At 42.7% G+C, this 24,548-nt stretch overlaps 2 protein-coding genes across 8 annotated transcripts in view; one reads left to right on the top strand and one right to left on the bottom strand.

The window, feature by feature from the left end:
• The window catches only part of fgd4a (FYVE, RhoGEF and PH domain containing 4a), a 62,241-nt gene extending 57,262 nt beyond the window's left edge, over positions 1-4,979 (top strand). For all 6 annotated transcript variants that reach the window (XM_078257900.1, XM_078257901.1, XM_078257904.1 and 3 more), the window contains 2 exons: positions 2,198-2,338; positions 2,446-4,979. In XM_078257900.1, coding sequence (XP_078114026.1) covers positions 2,198-2,338; positions 2,446-2,715 — 411 coding nt within the window. In that variant the 3' untranslated portion in view covers positions 2,716-4,979. The remainder of the gene's footprint in view (positions 1-2,197; positions 2,339-2,445) is intronic.
• Positions 4,980-5,304: 325 nt separating this feature from the next.
• nup205 (nucleoporin 205) lies at positions 5,305-24,263 on the bottom strand. 2 transcript variants are annotated; one of them, XM_078257897.1, is made up of 42 exons: positions 24,160-24,263; positions 22,803-22,945; positions 22,382-22,553; positions 21,984-22,128; positions 21,676-21,835; positions 21,267-21,495; positions 20,272-20,436; positions 19,943-20,118; positions 19,648-19,764; positions 19,284-19,421; positions 18,919-19,069; positions 18,411-18,616; positions 17,988-18,170; positions 17,559-17,609; positions 16,794-17,003; positions 16,415-16,652; positions 16,130-16,319; positions 15,504-15,624; positions 15,017-15,098; positions 14,721-14,885; positions 14,451-14,575; positions 14,179-14,293; positions 13,722-13,871; positions 13,392-13,466; positions 11,619-11,776; positions 11,420-11,500; positions 11,057-11,248; positions 10,557-10,758; positions 10,357-10,455; positions 10,061-10,209; positions 9,619-9,810; positions 9,370-9,491; positions 9,033-9,165; positions 8,613-8,739; positions 8,407-8,480; positions 8,156-8,284; positions 7,187-7,313; positions 6,755-6,927; positions 6,464-6,593; positions 6,145-6,273; positions 5,951-6,027; positions 5,305-5,814 (listed from the first exon to the last, which is right to left on the bottom strand). In XM_078257897.1, the coding sequence occupies exons 1-42, from the start codon at positions 24,185-24,187 to the stop codon at positions 5,662-5,664; spliced, it is 5,982 nt and encodes a 1,993-aa protein (XP_078114023.1). In that variant the 5' UTR covers positions 24,188-24,263; the 3' UTR covers positions 5,305-5,661. The 2 variants fall into 2 exon arrangements, with proteins under 2 accessions (XP_078114023.1, XP_078114024.1); XM_078257898.1 differs by having other exon boundaries at positions 10,061-10,206.
• Between the last annotated feature and the right edge of the window lie 285 nt (positions 24,264-24,548).

The following is a 24,548-nucleotide window of genomic DNA, read 5'->3' as shown; positions in this document are numbered from 1 at the left end:
ATCATAGTCGTTCATGTGCAGAACTGAGGATGAATGGTAAATGTTTGTCTAACAGGGCAGTCATGGACCTTAATTCATGTGGAGAGAGATGAACGAGGATCATCAGGTTTTCTTTTTAGATGCAAACGCAGAACAATCACAGATATAGCAAGCTGGTGCGAGAAATGTAAATGTGTTTTTAATGCTGTAATTAATTTTATTTAAAGTAATTTATAGAGTATGACAAGCATGATCTGTTAAAAAGTAGCACAAATTTGTTCCCCTGACTGTCCACTAAGAAGCGCAGCAGGTAGATATTATTTCTGAGAGCAAATGTTTTTCCACTAACTCATCAAACGTGTCACCTTGTGCTTCAGTGACAGACAGCGACCAGTCATAGCACGTTTCGGTTTGCAGAGTTCCCCCTGTGCTCCATGCTGGTGCTCACCTGAGTCTCACCCCTCTGAACTCATTCCCATCCTCAGTATTCAAATAAAAAAACAAGAGCACAAAACTTCCCCATCTATAAGATCTGAATGTATATCCAGATTTGTATGTCCCGTCATTCCCTCCCCAAAGATTTGAGAATTTACGCACTTTACAGAGTGTACCTTCAAAGAAAATAAAATGAGATGAAATACAATATGGGGATCTTGCTTGTTTGTAATGTTATGTTGCTGTTTGAATGACTTGACCTACAATGTGTTATAGCAATTCAAACTAGTCCGACACCTTTGGTCACATCAGTCATTGTGATGCTACTTTCACAATGTTTACTTTTTTTTTTTTTTAGTCACCCCAGACATGCACATAAAAAAAAGGGGAAGTCAGTAGTTGTTTGTCGTTAAATGGTTAAAGGTCCCATGGCATGAAAATGTCACTTTATGAGGTTTTTTTAACATTAATATGAGTTCCCCCAGCCTGCCTATGGTCCCCCAGTGGCTAGAAATGGTGATAGGTGTAAACCGAGCCCTGGGTATCCTGCTCTGACTTTGAGAAAATGAAAGCTCAGATGGGCCGATCTGGAATCTTCTCCTTATGACGTCATAAGGGGAAAGGTTACCTCCCCTTTCTCTGCTTTGCCCACCCAGAGAATTTGGCCCCCCCATGAGAAAGAGAGACGACATGGCTTGAAAACAAGCAGTTGGTCAAGGCCACACCCCCACCCTCCACCTTGCCCCCCCTCTCTCCTCCTCAATAGCATTTAAAGCTACAGACACAGAAATGGCACATACTAAGGAAAGCTCATTGTGGGACTGGCTCTAGTGGCTGTAATTCTGCACCAAGGCTGAATTTCGGGAAAGAGACTTCAGATACAGTATTAGGGGACCACTAAGGTCTATATAAAAGATACTTCAGATACAGTATTAGGGGACCACTAAGGTCTATATAAAAGAGACTTCAGATACAGTATTAGAGGACCACTAAGGCCTATATAAAAGAGACTTCAGATACAGTATTGAGGGGACCACTAAGGCCTATATAAAAGAGACTTCAGATACAGTATTAGGGGACCACTAAGGCCTATATAAAAGAGACTTCAGATACAGTATTAGGGGGACCACTAAGGTCTATATAAAAGAGACTTCAGATACAGTATTAGGGGACCACTAAGGTCTATATAAAAGAGACTTCAGATACAGTATTAGGGGACCACTAAGGTCTATATAAAAGAGACTTCAGATACAGTATTAGGGGACCACTAAGGTCTATATAAAAGAGACTTCAGATACAGTATTAGGGGGACCACTAAGGTCTATATAAAAGAGACTTCAGATACAGTATTAGGGGACCACTAAGGCCTATATAAAAGAGACTTCAGATACAGTATTAGGGGACCACTAAGGTCTATATAAAAGCATCCAAAGAGCACCATGTCATGGGTCCTTTAACAATTTGAAAATGTATGTGAAAAGTGAAGCCCTAAATAAGCTGACATCTGTAGCTTCTGTAAAAACATAAACGAGAGGAACCTTTCTATTCATGTACACGGTATACTCACCTGAGTGCATGTTGGCAGATAATGACTCCAGTTTGCCATCACCAACAAAATCAATTCCATTTCTGGTGAGGTTCAGGTGGTTTGTTGTCTAGTTCACACACATGCTTGGATTTTCTAAATAAGGAGATAATTGACATAGATATACAGACATCATCATCTTTAACAAGCGTTGCTTTACTGATCTTGTGCTAATTTACGACCGTCTTCCTTGTGCAGATCGAGGCGGCTCAGTTCACAGGCAGCAGCATCATGTGTGGCTTCCTGCAGTACTGTGAGAAGAACAAACCTTGGCAGAAGGTGTGGTGCGTCATCCCAGAGAAGGAGTGTCTGGTGCTCTATCTCTACGGAGCTCCGCAGGTAATAACACCGAGAACACGAAGCAAAAAATGTCATAACCGTTATGAATTTAAAATCAATTTCATGCAGATACCATTCTCTTCATCCCTGACTGTTCGCCTCCTCAGGATGTGAAGGCCCAGTGTACTATCCCCCTCCTGGGCTACTCTGTGGATGACAGCGCCCGGCCCACGGACCCCCTGGTCAGCTTCCGCCTCTCTCAGTCCAAGTCCATTCACAACTTTGCCGCTGAAACCGAGGAGCTTAAGCAGCGCTGGCTGAAAGTGATTCGAGTGGCAGTGAAGGGAGAGATGCCAGACTGCTCAGAGACCAACGGCGGCAATGCCAACACGATGGACAACAACAACACACAAGAAGCGGGTACTGATAGCTCATAAGGGTTTGTTTTCGACAAGCAAACTTGCTGTTGGGTTGCTCAAGAAAGACAGGATGTGCAGATGTGTTCTGCACACACAAAAATACAAATGCACACTGTCCATGCTGTCCTTGAATCTGAAAGACGAGTGGAAGAATCAGTGCTGGATAAGCTGCCCTACCTTGCCACTCTCCAGTTTGCCGATATTCTCATGAACCCACACAAGAACTTTTCATTCACTGCTAGAGCTGTGCTGGATTACTAAAGGACATGTCTGGTGCAATCAACACTAGAGCAAAGGGGCCTCAGGATTGATCGACTTCCCTCAAACAGGCACTATGAAGGGCAGCTCAAACTCAGTCTTCATACACTTTTAATCTGTGTCAGCTCCTCTTGAGCCAGTGCCCTGTACACAATGTGAATCAAAGCAAAAGGACGGTCCAAAATAAGTCTGCTGCTGCTTGAACTCAACTCTGTGTACCTGTACAGTATAAATGGTTGTTTTTTTTCTTTTCAAAAAGGAACAGTTATGTTTTTATGTACAGAAATCAATCCCAATTTGTTTTGATAACATAGAAAACATCTAAGTATGATGGTATAAAGTATTTACAGTATTTTGCCCTTTCTTTGCTTCAGAAGATGGATCCAAAACTGGCAAAATGACCATGTGGTTGAATGATGTTCTTGTCTCCTTCTCTCATCCCTCAGTGAAAATTCCCCAACTGTCTACTGCTAATCAAACTTTGAATGCACGTTGGCTGATCTGCCTCCTTTGCAAGTGGTCGCACCTGTCGTGTAGTGTTTTCTATGAAGCAAAGGAACTCATCTGTTAATTAAACCCTGTTTATGAATATAGTCAACAAACTATAGCAGAAATTGTTGTCCTTGACGTTTGATATAGTAATGGCAATAGGTATTGTGATATCGTACATTTCCCAGAAAAACAGTTGAGGAACCATTTATAGATGCAACCAACTGTGAATGTCTGTTTTTGGCTCATCCAGTTAAAGAAATGCCTGAGAAAGCAAGGTGCTTTATCACATTGATGCAATAATCCTGTAAATTCATTAGTACAATAAGTCAGTCCTGCTCGTTTATGTGCAACATTCCCAACAATGGCAACCTGAGTTGCTGTACATAAGGTACACTCCAGCAATTTATCAATGCCCCTCCATTAACATTGGAGAAATGCAAGACAGAGCTGTCAAAATGGAAGCAGCGGAGGCAGAGATATCCCCGAGTATAGTAAACAAGCTTATAAAACACGGGATCCCACAATTCCCGTAATGTAACTCAACAGTGACTTACATTAGGCCTTCCCTGCTGAAATACTCAAGTTTTCGCTGAGATATTTAAAGTTTCAAGCCTAACTCAAGATAACCCTGATGGTGTCATAGTGATGTCATTTTCTCAGACTTTAGAAAGCTCCCTGCAAAGCCACCGAAGACATTATATAACGGTTTCCACAGCCTGAGTAGTACTCTCCATGACAAGTTTGTTGTATTCATTATTTAGTTTCCTCGGTAGAAAAAAATGAGGTCACAAATCTCTATGGTCTCACAATATGTATTGTCATACGTCGGCCAACCCTATGGCCCTGACGGTGCCATTTGTATTAAAATGGCACACTGCAATCATGTGTATTCTAATATGGCATAACTGATGGATCATAGTCGTTCATGTGCAGAACTGAGGATGAATGGTAAATGTTTGTCTAACAGGGCAGTCATGGACCTTAATTCATGTGGAGAGAGATGAACGAGGATCATCAGGTTTTCTTTTTAGATGCAAACGCAGAACAATCACAGATATAGCAAGCTGGTGCGAGAAATGTAAATGTGTTTTTAATGCTGTAATTAATTTTATTTAAAGTAATTTATAGAGTATGACAAGCATGATCTGTTAAAAGTAGCACAAATTTGTTCCCTGACTGTCCACTAAGAAGCGCAGCAGGTAGATATTATTTCTGAGAGCAAATGTTTTTCCACTAACTCATCAAACGTGTCACCTTGTGCTTCAGTGACAGACAGCGACCAGTCATAGCACGTTTCGGTTTGCAGAGTTCCCCCTGTGCTCCATGCTGGTGCTCACCTGAGTCTCACCCCTCTGAACTCATTCCCATCCTCAGTATTCAAATAAAAAAACAAGAGCACAAAACTTCCCCATCTATAAGATCTGAATGTATATCCAGATTTGTATGTCCCGTCATTCCCTCCCCAAAGATTTGAGAATCTAAGCACTTTACAGAGTGTACCTTCAAAGAAAATAAACTGAGATGAAATACAATATGGGGATCTTGCTTGTTTGTAATGTTATGTTGCTGTTTGAATGACTTGACCTACAATGTGTTATAGCAATTCAAACTAGTTCGACACCTTTGGTCACATCAGTCATTGTGATGCTACTTTCACATTTACTTGGGGTTTTTTGAGTCACCCCAGACATACACATAAAAAAAGGCAAAATGTTGGCAGATAATGACTCCAGTTTGCCATTACCAACAAAATCAATTCCATTTCTGGTGAGGTTCAGGTGGTTTGTTGTCTAGTTCACACACACACACACACACACACACACACACACACACACACACACACACATAACACGAGTATTTAACAGATTTAGAAAACTTTTATTTTCATAAAAGAAAAAAAGAGAAATCTGACCCAAGAATGAATATCAAATTCTCTTTAACGAGTACAAATTTCATAAGCATACTTTTCATACTTTTTCTCACTTCTTTGAGAAACGCTCCTTGCACAGCGCTACTCAAACATAATTAGTATTGGGTCACTCAGAATGCACCACCACGATGGTGTTGACATCACACAATAGTCATGAGAGGAGCTGCAACAGATTAGAAAGTTGAATCCTTGGTAGTTTTTCTACTGTCGCTTGGCAGAGGGTTTGAGTCAATATCAAACTGAGATTTTGGGTCTTGGACAGTCTTTGTATTTGTGTGCGTGTCTCAGCTTTTGGGCTGTCGGAGCAGGCCACGGATCCTGCGAACCAGGGCCTGGATGAAGGTGTAGCGGGAGCGGACCTGGCTGTACAAACCCTCCACCTCCAGCAGCTTCCTCTGCAGAGCCTCTCCGAAACCTGCAGCCATGTCACTCTTCAGCTGCAGTCACACAAACAGAAGGGATCAGGACTAATGTAGGTAGTAATATAAACAGACGCACAAGATTGAGGTTTGTCAGAGCAGCATTCAGAGTGTAACTGACATTACACTCATGCCCACGTGTGCCATTTCTTACCAGGTCTAGGTCTTGCTGGCTGACTCGGGATAGACCGAGGCAACGCCCTCCACTTGCCTGCAACCCGCCAAACGAGTCTGAAGAACATCAATATTTAAATTAAATGATTGCAATCAAGCTAAAACCAGTGGATTTTTACTAACGTTATGTATCTGCAAGTTATGTCAGGTCTGCTTTAAAAGTACATATCTCACCGTCTGTGAGGCGCGATCTATACAAACTGGCTCCAGGCATCAGGGAGTCCTTGGGGTCGGTGGGAGTACAATGCAACAGGTAGTACTCCAGGTGGCGCCACAACACAAACAAACATGTCTCGATAACATCTGAGGAAGAGGCAGGTCAAGGCATTTCACAGCAATTCTACGTGGTTTTATTCCAACTTACGGAAGAGAACTCCCAAGACAAATGTACAATAATGGGCTAAATGCGAGTTGATTTTTATTGGAAAATGTCCATTAGTCTAATGCTGTAGTCCTATCAATACATCCGTGCCTGTAAGGGACCAAAGGATACAGGAGCACAGGGCCAACAGCTTGGCTCGGTTGTTGATAAGCTGGACCAGTCGTCTCTTGGCCAGCAAGCTCCTCTGGACTGATGAGATTTTCTCCACCCCTCCTGGGCCTGACACCAGGCCTTGGCACAACTACAGAGAAGATGTCTGTGGTTAGAACTGAAGACAATGCATGTTGGAGCCAAAAAAATGGTATCAAATAAAGAATTGTTACTTTTTATTTACACCTGTTTTTTTTGTACAGCAGTGTGGTGAGTGTGAGAGAGTGAATCTGTGTATTGGTCCATCATTACCTCCTTGAGCTCCTCAGGAGGCAGCTGATCCAGGCTCTGCAGCTTGCCCAAGCTTTGTCTGTGACTCTGGTGGAAGCGGAAGAAATCTGCAGCGCTGTTCTTCAGCAGGTACAGGGCCAGACCCAGGCTAGGGGCCCGGGAGTAAGCCATTGATGGCAGAGTGGATGACAGATCTTAAAAAATAAGAGCCGCGGTTCAGTCTCATACTTGTAGAAGTGGATAAGTGCTGCTGAAAGTAAAAAGCTAATTTGTGGCAAAAGCTAAAATGGCCTCAAGAGATTCTAGATTTCTAGATTGATCTATCAGCTATTAGACACTGAAAAGGACATTTCAATGGGAAACAAAAAATACAATAGTATGCCTTGTTTACAGTATACAGTGACATGAGTCATCCCCTTTCCTCGTCTTAAGTATGGGCAGAATATCACTGACCTGTGCGTCCTCCGTCCCTGCCAGCTGGCTCGCTGCCTGATGGGCTGAAGAGGCAGATGCTGAACTGGGCCTGGGCTGAGCTCTGCAGCAGCAGCGTTTGGCAGTACTCCATGATGTTAGCACGCACCTGGGTACAAAGGACAGCACCTCTCAGGTCACTGACAATCCAGAACACTGATGAATAAGCATGACTATGCAGAAACAAGACTCCATTTGCATTGTTTCAGTGCCATTTTTCATTCCTTTATGCCCACTGTCAGTTAGGGGTGTGCAAAAACATTTGATTCACATTCGTATCGCGATTCAAGCTCTACCAATTCAAAATCGATTCATAGAACTCCAAAAAAAGAGATTCATATTTTTTTTTAATTGTATGTCTACTGCAATCATATGGGAAAAAAAACTACATTTACATACTGTAAATCTGGAATATTTTTTAAGATTATGTTTTTGGGCATTTTCAGCCTTTATTTGGATAGGAGTCCAGGATAGCAAAAGACATGAAAGGGGGGAGAGAGGGGGGGAATGACATGCAGCAAAGGGCCGCAGGTCGGAGTCAAATCTGGGCCCGCTGCGTCAAGGAGTAAACCTCTATATACTGTATATCTATATGGGCGCCCGCTCTACCAACTCTGAATCGTATAATTAACTGAATCGTTTTTGTTTGTTTTTTTTAAAATCGAGAATCGTTTTTGAATGGAAATTTGATTCTGAATCGAATCTTGAGCCTAAAAATCGGTATCGAATCGTGACATTTTCTGAATCGTACACCCCTACTGTCAATTATACTGTTGGAATATGTCAAATGTAAACTGGGTAACTTCTAACTAGGAAGTCACTTCTGACATTTCAAGGAGACACACTCATCACACTGCTGAAGAAATTGCAAAATACCATGTAGTCACAGGCACCACCACCCTTCACCATGAATCTCTTACTACTTCATTTAGAGAATGCTTGTTGTCAGACCTGTTGCATAGCCACCTCCATCTCCTCTCGTCTTTCTGCTGAGTCTCCAGGTGCAGCAACCTCAGCCTGTTTTAGCAACCTCTCCTGCTCGCTCCCTGCCAGACGGCCAAGCAAGGACAGACAGAGACGCTAAAAAAGAAGAGATGTATTACTAACTGTACAATTTACACATTGAGATGGATATGCATTGTCAGGGATACAGCAAAACACATATATACTATACCATATAAAAACAATGGCAGCTGTCTAACCTGGAATCTGTTGATGTGACCCTGGAACTCCATTATAGCCGCACTGTTGACCTCCCCACCCGTCTCAAGGGCCCCTGAGAGACCAAGCAGTACATGAACACCATTCATGCAGTCTGATATGTGTATATAAGGTTTGTACAATGAAAACGGGAAAATATAATAGAAAGCAAAGTGCATTAGAAGAGAAGAATGACTTATTAATGTACCTGGCAGAGCCGTCTTACTGATGATGCCAGTGAGCAAAGAGAGCTCCTGCAATGCTCCCATACTGAGCTCCTGACAGCGCAACAGAGACTGAATGGTGTCGGCATGCACTATCAGCCACTGGAGAACCTACACACACACACACACACACACACACACACACACACACACACAGAGAGAGAGAGAGAGAGAGTTAGGATGTAAGTGCAATGTTTATAAATCTTTGTATGGCACTCAGATACAGTACAAAAACAAAAAGTTGTCTGAGACACACTCATTTTTAAATGAGTATTAATCCCATCTAGGACTACAGAGTCAGTCCAGACACAAAACAACATTTAAGAATCTGACTTTTGGGGATTTTCAAGGTATAAAAAGGTTACAAGTTGTCATTGTTGTGATCTCTATAATTGCGTGCTTACCTGTGCCGCGCCCTGCTGGTGGTTCATGGTGGTAGAGGTCAGGATCACCTGAAAGAGCCTTAGGGTCGGTAAGAGAATCTGCCTGTAGCGGTCCATAGGGCTGGGGATGAAGCCGGATGGGTCCCGCATCACCCTGTAGACCACAAGGGAACAGACACAGACTTAGGTAATACTATTAACAGACACCTTAAGATAAGGGGGTCATTTGACCGAGAGAGAGAAGCTCAAGTCAGTTAAATGCACTGGAAAAAACTGTGTGTGTATATATATAATATATAAAATATGAAATATAAAACACACTTGGAAGTTACTCCACCCCCTTTTTCCACATCCCTACCTGTGTGCATCGCTGTCAGGTACCATGTCAAACACCTGGCACTCTATCAGCTGTGCCACAAGACCACAGCGCAGCAGCTCCACAGCTCCCTGACCTGTCTTAGCCACACGAGTCAGCAGGGCCTAAAAAAAACAAAGAGCAGAGTTTGTGCCTTCATAATCCTCTACGTACAGATGCTTTAGACAAAGGATACAGGTCCAATTTACAATGCAAAACATACTGTGTCTGTATAAGTGCACATCTCCTCACCATCTTGCTCTCATAGATGTAGAGTGGTTTGAGGAGGGGTGGCTGAGGTGTGAGCAGGCTCTGCAGGGCAGCATCATCCTGTCTCAGGCTCTCCACTAGCGACCGCAGGTAGCCACTGTTGCATAAGTAAACCAGCCACTGATTCTGACGGTCTATGGACAAGATCCGGTCCAGCACCGCTAGAGCCAACATCTGACAGACGGGAAGAGGAGACAAGATAAAACAAGCACTGGTTAGTAGTCAACAAACAAAGAGATTTGTCTCAGCTATTTAAACTTTGAGCTTTGCAATGCCATATGCAGGTTTATTTTCAATACCTTTATTTTACAATGTTTTTTAAACCTGACGACACAATGTTAACATCATGTCAGTATGAGGCTGAAAATGGCAGAGTAAGTATATAAGTCATATTATTGTATGAACGGCATGGTTTGGCTCTTACCCTGCTGATTTCATGGCCATCACAGGCGTCCCGACACACCACCTCCATAAGAGCTCTGCCATAGCTCTCAATGATAGCGAGATTCTCTCTCTGCAGTTTGGAGAAACCATCTTCGGGGGCTGTGAGACGTTCCCACATTGCCTTCCCTGCTGGAGGGATGGAGAGGGAGATTTTCTCAGATGACCAGACAACATGTGTACATTGCCCCCTTGACTTAATAACACTAGATTTCCATATCACACTTGAAATAAATACATGTTTTCTATAAAGTCTGTATTAATGTGTCTGTGTTGTACCTGTCTGCAGAGTGTCTGGTTCTTCAGGTTTCTGGGCAATCTGAAGGTAGTACAGCAGGGAGCCATACAAGTGAGCACGCAGACGCTGGTATCCACCCCCTTAAAGTGTAAAAGACAACATTTTAAATGCGTAACCTGACCAAGGTTTATCTTAGCAACATATCCCATGTAAGATATTGTAGGTTTATGTCATCACTTACCAGTGCAAAGGATGAAGTCCAGCAGCTTGCGGAGAATCAGGTGTAGGGCGGAGTTGGCGATGGAGGCAAAGCCAGAGGACACTTCTAATCCCGCCCCCTGCTGCTGCTCAGACAGGACTGATTGGCTGAGGTGGGCTGTCAGAGTGAAGACTGCCCCAGCAACAATGGGCATCAGTTCTCCTGCTGCATCCTCAGATAACACCTGGGCAAGGCACATTGACATTTACAATCAGTTTTTAGAACAACCTGGAGATTTGAGGTAATGGTTTTGTCAGCTCTTACAGGAACTCATTAGCAATGTTTCACGTTTTTCTCTACTTCGACTGATTCAATACACATGTAAAGATGAGCAGTACTAAAACGCATTAGCATTAATATTGTACCTAACCAAACCTTTTCATAAATGACTGCACCCAAAATACAGTTAAAATGCCCCTTCAATGCATTGATATCATTGCTACACTTATTTCACCTTCCATGTGGCAATCATCCTCACTGACCTTATCGTGCAGGTCGAGCAGCAGGTCTCTGATGATGAGCTGCCTGTCATCAGCAGGTATGAGATCAGCAGGGCAGGTGGTCAGCAGCGTCTCCACCAGGCTCCTCCAGGACCGCAGCGCATGTCGCTTTGCACTCAAACTCCTACGGACGCGGTTGCGTTCCACCACCTGCTGCAGGATGGAGTTCACCTCCTGGAAGAACACACCCAGGGACAAAGGTGAATGTAGACAAACATTTTTAGCTCCAGCTTTCATCTCTCAAAGACTCAAAACAGAGTGTTTTTAATCACAGCTTTGGAAGTCATTTACAACATGTTGGTAAATTACACAAACATTAAGTCCCATTAGTTTTAGTACACTCACCTCCATTAACAGGGGCCTCTGTCCAATGGCTGCCATTCCCTGCAGTGCATTCACCTCAGCGACCAGCACTCTATGCAGCAACTGTAAAAAATAAAAAATAAATCAGTGGAAGATCAAACACATAATGTAATGTCATGTAAACACAAACAAATAGTTTAAACAACACAGAGATGAGTAAGTGGTGATCCTGGAAACCCACCTTAACGTTGCACACAGTGTGTCCTTGCTCATTGACATGCTCACAGTTGGAGATCACCTGCTCTATCTGAGCACGCTCAAAGAAGTCTAGCTGCAGCAGCTCAGGCATATCCTGACTGAAATCGATGGCGTCCAGCACACTCAGCAACTTCCTGCGCACTGATTGCATCAAACAAGGACAAGATGAGATTAAAAGTCAGAACCAATCTGGTATCATTTTAAAAGAACAAGAGCCTTAAATGACAGCTTGAATTGATTACTCAAAATATTCAAGTGTGTGAAGAGTCATTCAGTCCCTCCAGGATTTTGCGATGGCGCCAATTCAACCAATCACCGCGAATTTGGTGCGACTCGCAATTTTGACCAATCACCGCAACTTTTCCGCACATTTCACCAATAACCTGAAGTTTCCCGCGACTTCAACCAATCACAGCAGTCCCACGTGCACTCTGAGAGCCAATGACCAATCGGGAGTGAGAACGGGTTGATCATTTCCTTGTTTTTGATATGAAGAAGAGACGTGTGTGTGTGACTCATTGCCAACAAAACGTACAGCGAAAGACCGTGCAAAACATGTCAGACCGTCCGATACATTTTAGACATCAACGTAGACTTTAACGATTTAAAAGTCGCTGAAGTTGCTGCCGTTTCCATCCTGGCTGTCGGCTTTCTGCAGCGGGTGGGGCTACTGCTCCGTACCCCCCGCTCCGTACCCCCCGCGACGGACGCTTGCACACACACAAACACAGACACACACACGGTGTAAATTGAGGACAGAAACGCTCGTTATTGTAAGTGCAATGATAAGTTAAAGTCAGTATTATCAAACCGTATGAATGTGTGTCCCAGCCCAGGCCAGGATAGGAAAATAACTAACAATGTAAAGATCAACAAGCCACTGACAGATATGTTCAAATTTGATTCATTCAATAAATTATTATTTTTTGTCTTAAATCCACCAGCCATTTTCATATTATACCAACATTTGCAGCATCCTGAGCCTTTTTGGTAAGGTTACTAGGAAATCTCAGCCCAGAGAAATTTTATTCTCCCCAAAACAAGTTTCCTTTTTATTTTGAAAGAACTATACATCACCACAACTTTTTTGCAACTTTCACTGTCTCTCTCTCTTTTATCGCAATTTTTTACAAAAGCTCCCACGAAATCAGGTATTTTGGGACGCAACAATCTCCAAAAAAGGCCGCGAAATCCTGGAGGGACTGGTCATTAAACGTTGACTGCATTTAGCCATCGATATTTGATTTAAATGTGTCTTCAGTAGGGATGCCACGGTGAGGAAGTTTCCCCACCGGTTAATGAACTTATGACAACACCGGACATTTAACAGTAAAAGATATTCATCGATGACGCTCAATATCTGAAGAGTGCTTACTTTGATCTCGGGCCTCTCTGGTCAATCATCTGCACCGCGTTCTAGCTGCAAGGTGGCCGCCGGAGTTTACAGATTACGTCATTAACATTATCAGATTCTCGTTTGGCATTGGGTTTACATCCAAAATATTACTACTCTGTGCTGCGACTCTGCTGCTGCTGTGCAGAGCAGACACCGTCGTCCGAGTATTGATAACGCTTGATAAGTTTTTTTATTTGATGAACGTGAGCTCTGATACGCGAACATTAACTACATGGGTTTTATTTCTATAAATAAACAAAACAGCAATGGGAAATAAATGTAATCGGTGTGTACCCGACCATTGTGTAACACCGGAAACACTGACTACCGTGGTAAGCCTTGTACACAGGTGGTACAAACCTTTAGAAACTGTGTCGAAATGCAGGAACCCGCTGACTGATCTGGTTTCTTCCTCCATTCCCGATTCCCCATCAGCTAAAAAAGAAAAGTTATGAGGTTCTTAGGTTCATTAATGAGCTTTGTTGAGGGGTCATGGTGACTGGGAGTTTGAATGTGCATGTGTGTGATCATCACTTTATTATTTATTGTATATTTATCATAGTATCGCCAGACTTTGGCCAATTGAAATTATCTTTCAAACCAATAAATACAAAAACATTAAAAAAAACAAGGCCAAAAAGTGTGTATAAATTGAATGTGTCCTGTGAAAACACTTGACAACGGATATACCTGTATGTTGAGTGTGTGGCTGGTCGTCCAACAGGAGGCTGACAAGGCGTTGTGTATGTGAACGCTGGCGGTTCAGTGAGGTCACCCTCAGCTCAATGGCAGCTGTTTTCATGAGCCAAGACATCTGGGAGAGGGCAGCTATCTGGTTACCTGAAGACAGCACAAAGTAGAATCAAAGCAATGAAAAGAAAAGACTTTTAATGTGTTCTCTTTAACACACCCACATTCATATTGTATCATTGCTTCCATTTCCTGGCTTTGTTTTTTACAAGTATATCTCTGCGACACAATTTTTACATCCATTATTTTCATCCAGAAGGAATACAAACAACCACTAATTTCTATTAAATGTTATGAATTTCCTGCTTCTTTGCTTCATGTTTTTCCATTCATCACGTCCCTATTGCTGAATATATATTTTAGGACCAAGGAGATTGGCCCAGGATCCTGAACTCACTAGGCAGGATGAAGGGTAGGTGTTGCAGGTGAGAGAACAGGAAGTCCTGGCTGGTCCTCAAATAGCGCATGGTGGGTCCTGATGTATCTGGGCAGGCACACAGCTGGTAGATCACCTGAGAGAGGGAGACAATAACAGAGACACGCAAACAAGAAAAGAAAAAATTGATTAATCAAACAATCAGCCCACACACAAACTCCATATATGCGTTCAACCTGCTGGGCATAAAAGGCAAAAATGAAGGTGCAGTTTGAGTAGAGGATGAAGAGTACCTGGTAGCAGAGCTCAGCCAGGTGTGGGGCCTGCTGTGTGAGTACCGGTCCTGATCTCTTCTCAGTGCCTCTCTGCAGCAGACTCAGTATGGCATGCAGGCAGCTCCGTGGACATCCCAACACACCTGTAATGCACAAATGCACCGTCAACTGAAAGGTAATACTCAGGTCATCTGATCCCTTTAAATCCAAACCAGAAGCCCACAAACATTGCTAAAATCACAACAGCCACCAAAATGAACATGCCAACAGCTAAAGCTGTGGTCTGACCTGGGTCCTGGAGGTTGGTGGAGGACACAGGCTTCTTTACTTCATAGCCCAAAAGGTACAGGGCTAGATTTGGCGTCTTCAGCTCCAAGGAGGTGATGAGCAGGTTCAGCATATGGATCTGGGTTTCATGCCGGATTCTTGCAACATTCTTTTGTGGGTGAGAGTCTGGAAGTTTGGGGGTTATGAAGTAGGTAGATTTCACAATACGAAAACAGCAGGATTTAAACCAAATGCAGAAGATGGTACAGTTTTTAGACTGATGAAAAATGTCACAGACAACACAACGTCTCTCTCACCATCTCCATTTTCTGTTCCCTCCTCGGCCTCTTCACTGTCCAGACACTCCACAAAGCCTGCCATAAGCTTGTCACTCACAGACTGATGGACAGAGACAAAAATAATTCTCAATTTCAAACACAACAAAAGATTCCCACATGACCGCAGTGAAGATCACTGGCACAGACGCACCTCAGTGAATCGAGTAAAAAACACACCCTGACCAATAAATATAATAGAAACAAGAACAAATTGCATTGTTTGACTTAATACATTTTGGGATCGTGTAATCTACATCGAAGGGTATATATAAAAAGTAGAATTGCATCCGGGATTTATTCTATCTAATTGAAATACGTAAATGAGACTATATTAGACTACTGTACAATATTTTGGTTTTCTTGTATCCATTTTCTTTTGCTTACTGCTTAACATTTTGTGAAATATCCTGAAGCTTTGGAGGAAAGGTATTTTTAATTTGTTAAGAGTTGAGACTTTGACATATACCTTGTCGTGTGTAAAATCTCCCACCAGCCTAGTCTGAATGTTGGGGTAGTTGGCGATACGACGCAGGATCTTGGCACTCTGGAAGGCAGCCTCTGGGTTAGAGCTGCTGTGGTACAGATACCTGCAAGGGACCAACATAGGTCACCATTAAGTTCTACTCATTCTGAACACATTAGCCTTTTAAAGAGTAGTTAAATATAACCTACTATGACTTCTGAAGAGGTTTAATAACATGTCAACTCTACTAATTAGTAAAGCATGAAGAGATACACATTTTATTCGAGAACAAAATCAACAAAAAAACATAACCATGGGGTCAATACCACAGTTTGGGTATTATTGTGCTATTTTGCTTTTTCTCGTCTTTTAGTGTATATAGTTTAGTGTATATAGTTATATAGTTTTTGTGTATGCAATAGATGTATATAGTAAAAAAAAACTAATTTCATTCCAAATGGAGCTCTCTCTCAACTGAAATTTCTCAATTAATGTCACTGATTGAGAAAGCCAGCCCAGTTTTTCAAATGTGCTGCCCACATCAAAGCATGTAAAACGATTCTAGGAGACCATGATATGACGCTGAAAAGGAGCATAATAGGGGCTCTTTAAAACCTAGATGCCCTTACCTGGCAATATTGACAATGTGATCTGCCCTTCGAGTTTGAGGACTGACCCCCTGCAGAAGCTGCTCCAAGGGGGAAACCAGCATGGAGGCCTGGCTCTCCCTGAGGAGGTCCATGAACACCACCTCCTTCTGCAGAGCTAAGTCCAGCAGGCACAAGCAGTGCAGCACCGCCGACTCCAAGAGCTTCTTACCTGCAGGGGAAGAGTAACGGAGCATGTCGTCAGAACAAACATACACACAAGCGCGATCTCTCTTTCTCTGACAGCAGCTGCATATGTTCTCTCACCAGGGAAGGGTGCATAGGTGTCCAGCTGGCGTACACCCTCCTCCAGCAGGCTGAGGCAGAGCGCCAGCATTGGCGAGTCGTTAAGCAGGTGGAACATGATGCTGTGGCCTGGGGGCTTGTGGGCTGTGACCTGCTCCCCCTGCAGCTCCACCATCTCCTGGACAAAGTCGGACGGCTGGGGCTCGTAGTCCCGCAGCAGCTTGTGGAACACCTCCAGGACAGCATCAGCAACCTCCCACTGAGAGATGGCAAAAATGGAAAAAAAGGGAAAGCAAATGAACAGATGTACTGTATGTGTAGTTCAAAGAGCATACATGTATGCCGCAGCTACATGTCTTCACCTTATAGGACACCGGGAGAGCACTACACAGCATTTTACCTTCTCAGCTGGACGGCGATATGCTCTGGTGGGGAAGGGGAGGAACACCGAGTCACGCAAGAAGTTCAGGTAAGGCTGAAAGCCTGGTACACGTAGCCCCGCCCCTAAATTAACGGGCAGGCTGCTCTCGACCAGTGTGCTGATCAGATGACAGAAGCCTCGGGTCAGGGGATACTCCTCGCAGCTTGACTCAATCTCACTCAGCTCCACCTGAGAGCCAGAAAAAAACAATATATCGACAAAGTTTGCCACCTAAATGTCCATCCAAGATAAGATAGGAACTTGATTAATCCTGATAAATAAAGACAGAATAAAGATAGAATTGTATTTATGCCGTGGAAAATTCATATACAACTTCTTACAGGTTACATAACTTTTGAACAGGAAGGTTTTCAAACTGATGAGAGATTAAAGTCAATTTTAGTCTCTAGCTGAATAGCAATTTAATCTCAAGTGCTACTTTAACAACAACAACAACAACAACAGCATTTAAAGATGTGAACGCTCTCACTTTTTGTCTGCATTATTATGCATCACAACACGTTTGGTCTTAAAACATATTTCCTTTGGGCATCAACAAAAGTTACCTTAATGCAAATTAAAAATGATCCTGGCAGCCCTCGGTGGTCTAATTGCTGTCTGTACCAACTAATGAACCATATTAAATTACCTATCTTGAAGTTGAGAGAGACAGAATCATTCAAAACTTTCCCTCAAATTGGGTTGGGTAGTGAGCATCACAATCACGAACCACAAAAGACTGACCTCAATTCCAGCTGCCTGCCTCTGTCCCGGGGCTCGCACTGTCTGAAGGATCTGTGGTAAAAGAACATGGAGTTAGAAAACTTAAAAACTGATATAAAAATATCTGACAACACAGCAAACTGCAAAACTATTTCATAACACTTCAAAAATAAAGTCTTTTAGAGAAAGATAAGAGAATACACCTACAGTCTGAAAAGAAATCTTGACAGCCACTCAGATAATGGGACTGACACTAAATTTAAAGTTTGAAGTTTTTTGTTAGTGTATTAATGGCAAAATAAGAACACTTCACAGATTCGATCCTGAACATTATGTAGATATCAAATGAAATTTTTTTGTTTATGTTAATACTTTATATGACAAATGGCACTCTCCTCCTTCTTATAAAATCATCAACTAAAATTGTTCTACTAATTTATAAAGGCCAACCTGCGTATATTCCAGTGACTGCCAGAGTGAAGCAGCGATCTCTGGTGACTTCCCAAAGGCTGCCAGGCAGTGCAGGAGCTCAGCCTTTAGGATGGGAGGAATGCTGCACTGTAGCAACCCTAACATCACTACAACTGGGGTCCACTGGGGATGCTCACACAATGCCAGTCGAGCATTTTCACTCTAGGGAGAGAAAAAAAACATCACACACACACACACACACACACACACACATCAATACAGTTAGATAGGAACAATCTCAGCAACCTGAATGTAAGAGTTTTCAAAGACACAAGGAGAGTATATAAGGAATTCAAAATAACACAATCACACATTAATCCAGGCCTTAATGTTGATTATACGCTACGTAATATGAGCACATAACCAAATATGCCCATCCTTCTAGGGAATGTTGTTCCATACCCATGTAATGATGGTTGTGAGCAGCTGCAAAAATGAGGTGAGTCCGTCCAGCTCTCTTTGGGTGATGCCCCTTAGTGGCGGGTGGCGGTAGTGTGCTGCATCTGGATTTGGAAAGTCCCGTCGCAGGTTCTCATGGTAGAGCATAAGGGAGTGAAAAAAATGTTCCCAAGACACCGGGCTGCCTGAAACTCCCTGAATGTTGTCACCTGCATACATAAAATGAATTGGTATTCATTTGGATATGTATTAAACTAAAGCAATAGGCTTTTAGAGTCTGCTGCTCATATCAACTAAATTTGAAGCTAAATTAATTAGGATTCGAAAGTCTTTATATATTTTTTTCATATTTACTACTGAACAGCCACATAATACAAAAATAGTCATGGCAGAAATTCCCAATCCAGATTACCACAAAATCCAATGAATTTCTACTTGCCAAGAGGCCAAATTTATTCTTAATCCCAGACAATAATTTGTCTTTCACGTTATACCAACAATCAGCTCTTACTGTGTGTGGCTCCATTGGTTTTAAGCAGACTGAAGGAGTAGTGGGCACACTGAGGACCATTGGCAAGCCCTTTTAGCATTCGAAGATAGGGGATGTAGAGGGTGGCGGGCAGGAGGTCTCCCATCTGACGTACAAACTTGGACAAAACCACCTGCAACAAGCACACGAAAAGATGAAAAAAACTTTCAACAGAAAGAAATACATGGTTTGCAAAACCAGCTTCTCTCATGACAGCCAAAACACAAGTGATCCAAATTCAACATATTGTATTACCTTTCATTACTACTCTCTCACCTACTACAATTCTTGGTGTGAGGAGAAACTGAATTTTTGTGCAACCAGTTTCCACAAAATGCAGCTCTTACCTGTTTATGTGGAGGCCTTTGCAGTGCCATTCCCAGGTAGGATCCCTGCAGGGAGGTGTGTTGGAGAGACTCTGTGGGACACCAGAACTCCAGACCCAACTCCAGCCCAAATGAGTCTTTACTGTAAAACTCCCCGATCTGAAAAGACAAAGCAGTAACCAACACTATTATAACTGTCATGCCACTGCAGCATTTTCCCCTACACAATTTTGCTTTTAATGTTGCTCATCTAGAAATTGAAGCTTATTTTACTACTGCAATCAGTATAATTTTGTATAACATTATCAGTTAGAACTTTGAAATGTAAAAGGTAATGTTAGCTGATGTGTGTCTGTGTGCATGTGTTTGTAAAAAAAACACTGACGAGGATCATGAGGTGGACTAAGTCCTTGCGTAACGATGATGGAAGCTCGCTGTCCATCTGTAGGGACATGTGCACCAGACGGGCATCCTCATCAGCGCGGTTACGAAGCTGTTTCACCTACAGTAAAAAAAAATGCAGAAAGATGTTAATTACATGATTAACCAGTACGCAAGATAACAAAACTACAACCTGATAACTAATCAGTGACAAGCTGACACTACAACATGACATCCACACAAGTTAACCTCTTACTTAAGTATAAACATTGGTAGTGGACACCTGTGGCATCTCTCACCTTCATTGGCATGAGGGCCAGGAAGTCTGTGATGAGTGAATGGAGGCGGCGGATGTAAAACTCTTCCTGGGCAAAACTCTCACATCCCAGGATGCCCTCCTTCATAAACAGGAAGACATCTCCCAGTAGAGCCTGGTCAGCCAGTGCCTCGTCTGCCTCGGTGAACTCAACCAGGGCTACGCACGCGCGCGCACACACACACACGCACACGCACACACACACAATACTACATTTAAATGACTATCTTTGAGACCTCATATTCCATCAAAAGGTTTTCTTCAAACAGCTATAAGGCATATTTGATGCATGTTCAAGAAAAAGGGCCTTACCACATCCCTGCGGTAGCTGAGAAAGGACCCTCAGAGACAGAGCCCAGGCCAGTCGACACACAGCCTGCAGACCTGGAAGCTTCCACGGCTGGCCATCCATCAGACGGCTGTGCACTGCAGACACATACTGCCTCTCAGTCAGCATTGGCAGTGCCTGGATCAGATCTAGAGGAACAAAGACAATCCGTCACTAGCTGTAGAAGAAAAACACTGAAACTAACAGCAATTTCCACCTAGAGTGCGGATCGGGACACATTTTTCTGTACGAGCCCAGCCCGCTTCTGACAGAGCAGTAACCGGACCCGACCCGAGCCCGACAGGCATTAAGATATTTCTGTCCGAGCACGACCCGAGCCCGACACAGTTAAAATCTCATTTTTTCTCATACTAATGACACGGGTACATTTGTTTGTGTGGAAAGCTTTTATTACGCAGCTGTAGGAAGGCATTCAGAAATGTCAACAGATGAGCGCAATCAGTGCACACGGGGCAACAAGCGCACGTTAATCTCCTGAGGCCAACTTCTTTTTAACGTCTTCCATCGCTGCGCTGCCACGTGTAGCCTAATATGCACGTGTTTCGTTGTCACAGCTACATAAACAAATTTCCGCACAGGAAGACGGATGTTAGGGTAATATTTATTTTAATCACAAAAACGAACCTTTGCATCAAGTGAAACTACCTACATAATAAGCTTTTTTAAATTTAAAATATTCAATGCCTTATCGCACTGATGTGACCGAGCCCGACCCAAACCCAAACATAATTTCTAAATATCTGTCCGAACCCGGCCCGGGTCGGATATCCATCCTCTAAAAGGGCCACAACGGAGAGAGCTGGCCAGACGTTGAGGCAAGGACAACGGGTAAGGCCACTCACCTCAGCCTGGCGACCAATAGGAAAACAATTGTGCCGTGAAAATACAAGTAGTACGTTTTAGTGGACTTAATCAGAGTTAAAATTATTCACATTATATGCATTTAACATGTTCTCACCTTCTCTATCTTCTGTCCCCTGTTCTACAAAGCTGACATCCAAGCAGTAGAGTAGTGCCATGACCAGAGCCAGGTTCACACTGTCCAATGAGCCATCAGCTTGAGCTGTCACGGTTTCCAGGTGGCCAATAAGAGCCAGGGTGTCATCTTTAGACAAAGGTGATTGGCAGGTCCATGAAAACAGGCTGTCTGCCAGGGCCTGTCGGCTTTCTTTAATGAGGTCAGAGACCTGGGGACAAGAGAGGAAGTTAAATGTTGTATGTAATGTCCGTATTCCGTGCCTTGTTTCTTTTTAAGTTACAATAGAAAGCTACTGACTGGCTTTGCACTAGTCAAGTATGATTGATAATGAATATATTGCAAAGATGACCATCTCGGTTTCAAATTAACACAAAACATTTGCTCTCACCTCTTTCCTGTGCTTCTCGTTGCCCAGGCCGCGTTCCTTCTGCAGTCGTTCAAACTCACGTGTCACATTTATCTCTGACACCAAGGTTAGGAGGCGTTTGGTCAGACCCTGGTTCATAAGTTCATCTGTAAAACGCGTTGTCAAAGCCACCAGCTCTCCACTGAATGAGAAAACAAACAACAGTACAGGTTAATAAACAGAAAATAGGGTATTAAAAAAACAACAACAGGACAATCACGTGCTCATCATGTGGACTGTAACAGCACCTGTCATTGCTTGAATGTACTACTTGTATATAGCATTATCACCTCAGGTCCAGCGTGAAGGTCTTGCCATGGCGTGACTGGATGAGTGTGCGCAGGGAGTTCGCCAAACAGAGCTTTCCATCCCAGTAGAGCAGCACAGCTACTAGGCCTCGTGTCAGACCTGGAAAATGGGGCTGCTGTTGCTCACCTGGAGACAGATAAACATATTCAAAGAATCCATTGTGTGAAACATCAATGTCTTTACTACTGAAAGTCATGCAAGGCTTTGTCTCCAAATCATGGATTTGATCAGGACAAACCTAAAACAAAATAGCCATTGTAAACTTTTGTGAGTGCTGTATCTATAATACAAAATACCACATCACACACGCTCAACAAATTCACTACATAATTTCTTTTATACACTTACAAGTCACGTATTTTTTTTATGTCCACTTTACCTGCTAACAGGAGCTCCAAAGCTGCTAACTCCCCAATATCAAACAAATCGCTGAGGATGAAGGCCTCTGAGAGAAGCTGCTCTGGAAGGAGCCGGGACCCCTGCTGACCTTGGATGGCGATGCCTTCTGTGCTGGCTTTACGCACCTTCTCTCTCTGCTCTGCACTCTTTGGCTGCAAATGAAGAAAAGACCAGATGTTATTAACATGAGAGTCTCAAGACACACTGTATATCAAAATGAGTCTGTCTGCACCAAGGAAGTTGCAAGATACACGGGAAGAATACTATTGTAACATTCACATATGAAATGACATGTCATTACAAATTCGGACCCCAGGAAAAATAGCTGTAGCCCTGTTGTAGCTAATGGGGATCCTAATAAACTAAACAAATGGTGTGTTTGTGTTTGCACAGCATCTCACCGGGTTCTTATAGAGTGAGAGAAAGTGTGGTTTGTGTTTCTTCAGCTGCAGGTCCAGCAGGTGGACACTCTCTGGCTGTCTCCTCAACACAGCCCCATCCACTGTCTCCCACAACTCCTTCAGCGGCCCCCACAGACTGGCTCCTGGGTAGGTGAATGGGTTTTCAAAGGTCTTGTATCATCACACATGCACGGAACAGTTTTTCCCACTCCTATTGTGCTAGTTTCCTATAACCATACTTGTCATTGGTACCTCGCCCTTTGCGTTTACATGTCATGACTGATGAATCCTGCACTCATACTTGGAGTCAAATTCTATTATGGCAATAAAAAAATTTAAGTTTTTCATGTTAAAGTGAATATTTGTTATGCAAATGCAATAAATAGTATCTTTAATATCTGATGACTGACAGGACAGGATGTTGGGCAGTGACAGTTTCATGTTGTTGACATTGTAAACCTCTTCCAGACGGCAACAATAAGTAATAACTAGTACAGATAGGATGCTTATGTATAAACACCATACAGACTTATAAAGACTGTTGAAAGATGAACATCTGAATGACAGTAAATAGGTCCAGTGAAATTCCCTTAATATTACATTACTTATATTAGTTTTCAATATAGTCTAAATGGTTTACCTTGTACGTGTGTTATTGTAGATTAAGCCCAATTATTCAATTATACTGGGTATTTATTTATTATTGCATCAAACCCCTAGGGTGCCTAGCTGTCACTAAGGAACATCAACCAGGTCTTTACAAATCTCACTGTCAACAGTAAACGACTCACTTATTTCACACTGACAAGAGTAACGTTATTGTTAACCAGAGGCCAGTTTAAGTCTGGACCTTAACTGTTAGACGAGACGTCTTGTCTTATTTTTTTGCGTGGCGCAATAGCAGAAACCCAGTAGTAACGTTGAGGCAGTGACGGCAAATATGTCTTTGCTTGTTCCAAGTCACTTTAGTTTAAGTTTTGTTTCCGGATAAGTAAACTCGCCTGCTGACCCATTTGACAGGAGTTGCGTCAGAGAAGTCACATTGCACGTATGGCATTAGTTAAACAGGTAAACATTTGATAATGTTAGGTGTAAACATGTTTGCCCACCGCACCGAATAATTGTTTAACCAACATTAGCTAGCTAACCTAACGTTTACTTGCAGGCTAGGCTAAGTTAGCCTAGCAGCCCGAGTCTGAATTTGAGTGATATATCACCATGTGCTCAAAACATGACATGCGACAAGACTAGCGCTAAAAAGCAAATATGTGTTTGCTTATCTTTGAAATACCAATTATTGGTAACTGTTCGGAATTAACACAATTAAGCTACTCAATGAAATAAATATATTACATACCCGAATTTACCGCCATCTGCGCCGCCATGATACACTCGTCGGAAAATTAGATAGGAGGTTTTGGGCTGGTGCCGGTTTGAAATTTAAAAAGTATAAATTCTATAAACACGCTTTGATAACATTTGCTCAAATAAAATCCATCAGTTCTATTTAAATGCGAATACTGGGTAATTACGTCGGTAAAATATTTTAAACATTCCCCTAATTCTGTATAATCCTTCAGGCGAGGTCCTCGCAGGAGGAGCCTTCTAGCTGGATGGGAATTGTAGTTTAGTAAAGGAGACGAATTCAAGAAGTAATGTAAATGGATTTCCGGGGATTTAATTTTTATTTTACAAATTATGTTATCTTCCAAATATTATTTTTTATGAAACTTTGATAAAGTAATA

The sequence above is a fragment of the Sander vitreus genome, chromosome 8 (genome assembly GCF_031162955.1).
Source record: "Sander vitreus isolate 19-12246 chromosome 8, sanVit1, whole genome shotgun sequence".
Lineage (NCBI taxonomy): Eukaryota > Metazoa > Chordata > Actinopteri > Perciformes > Percidae > Sander > Sander vitreus.
Note: the sequence above shows the minus strand (reverse complement) of the source record. Positions and strands in the feature narration are given on the sequence as shown.

What these genes read in the sequence shown, in the direction of transcription:
- nup205 (XM_078257897.1), bottom strand. Translation starts at nt 24,187, where the DNA reads ATGGCGGCGCAGATGGCGGTAAATTCGG. An exon ending in GGGGACAGAAGATAGAGAAG is followed by an intron (nt 20,437 to 21,266) that starts GTGAGAACATGT and finishes TTGTTCCTCTAG; the next exon opens with ATCTGATCCAGGCACTGCCA. An exon ending in TTTCGACACAGTTTCTAAAG is followed by an intron (nt 11,777 to 13,391) that starts GTTTGTACCACC and finishes TGATGCAATCAG; the next exon opens with TGCGCAGGAAGTTGCTGAGT.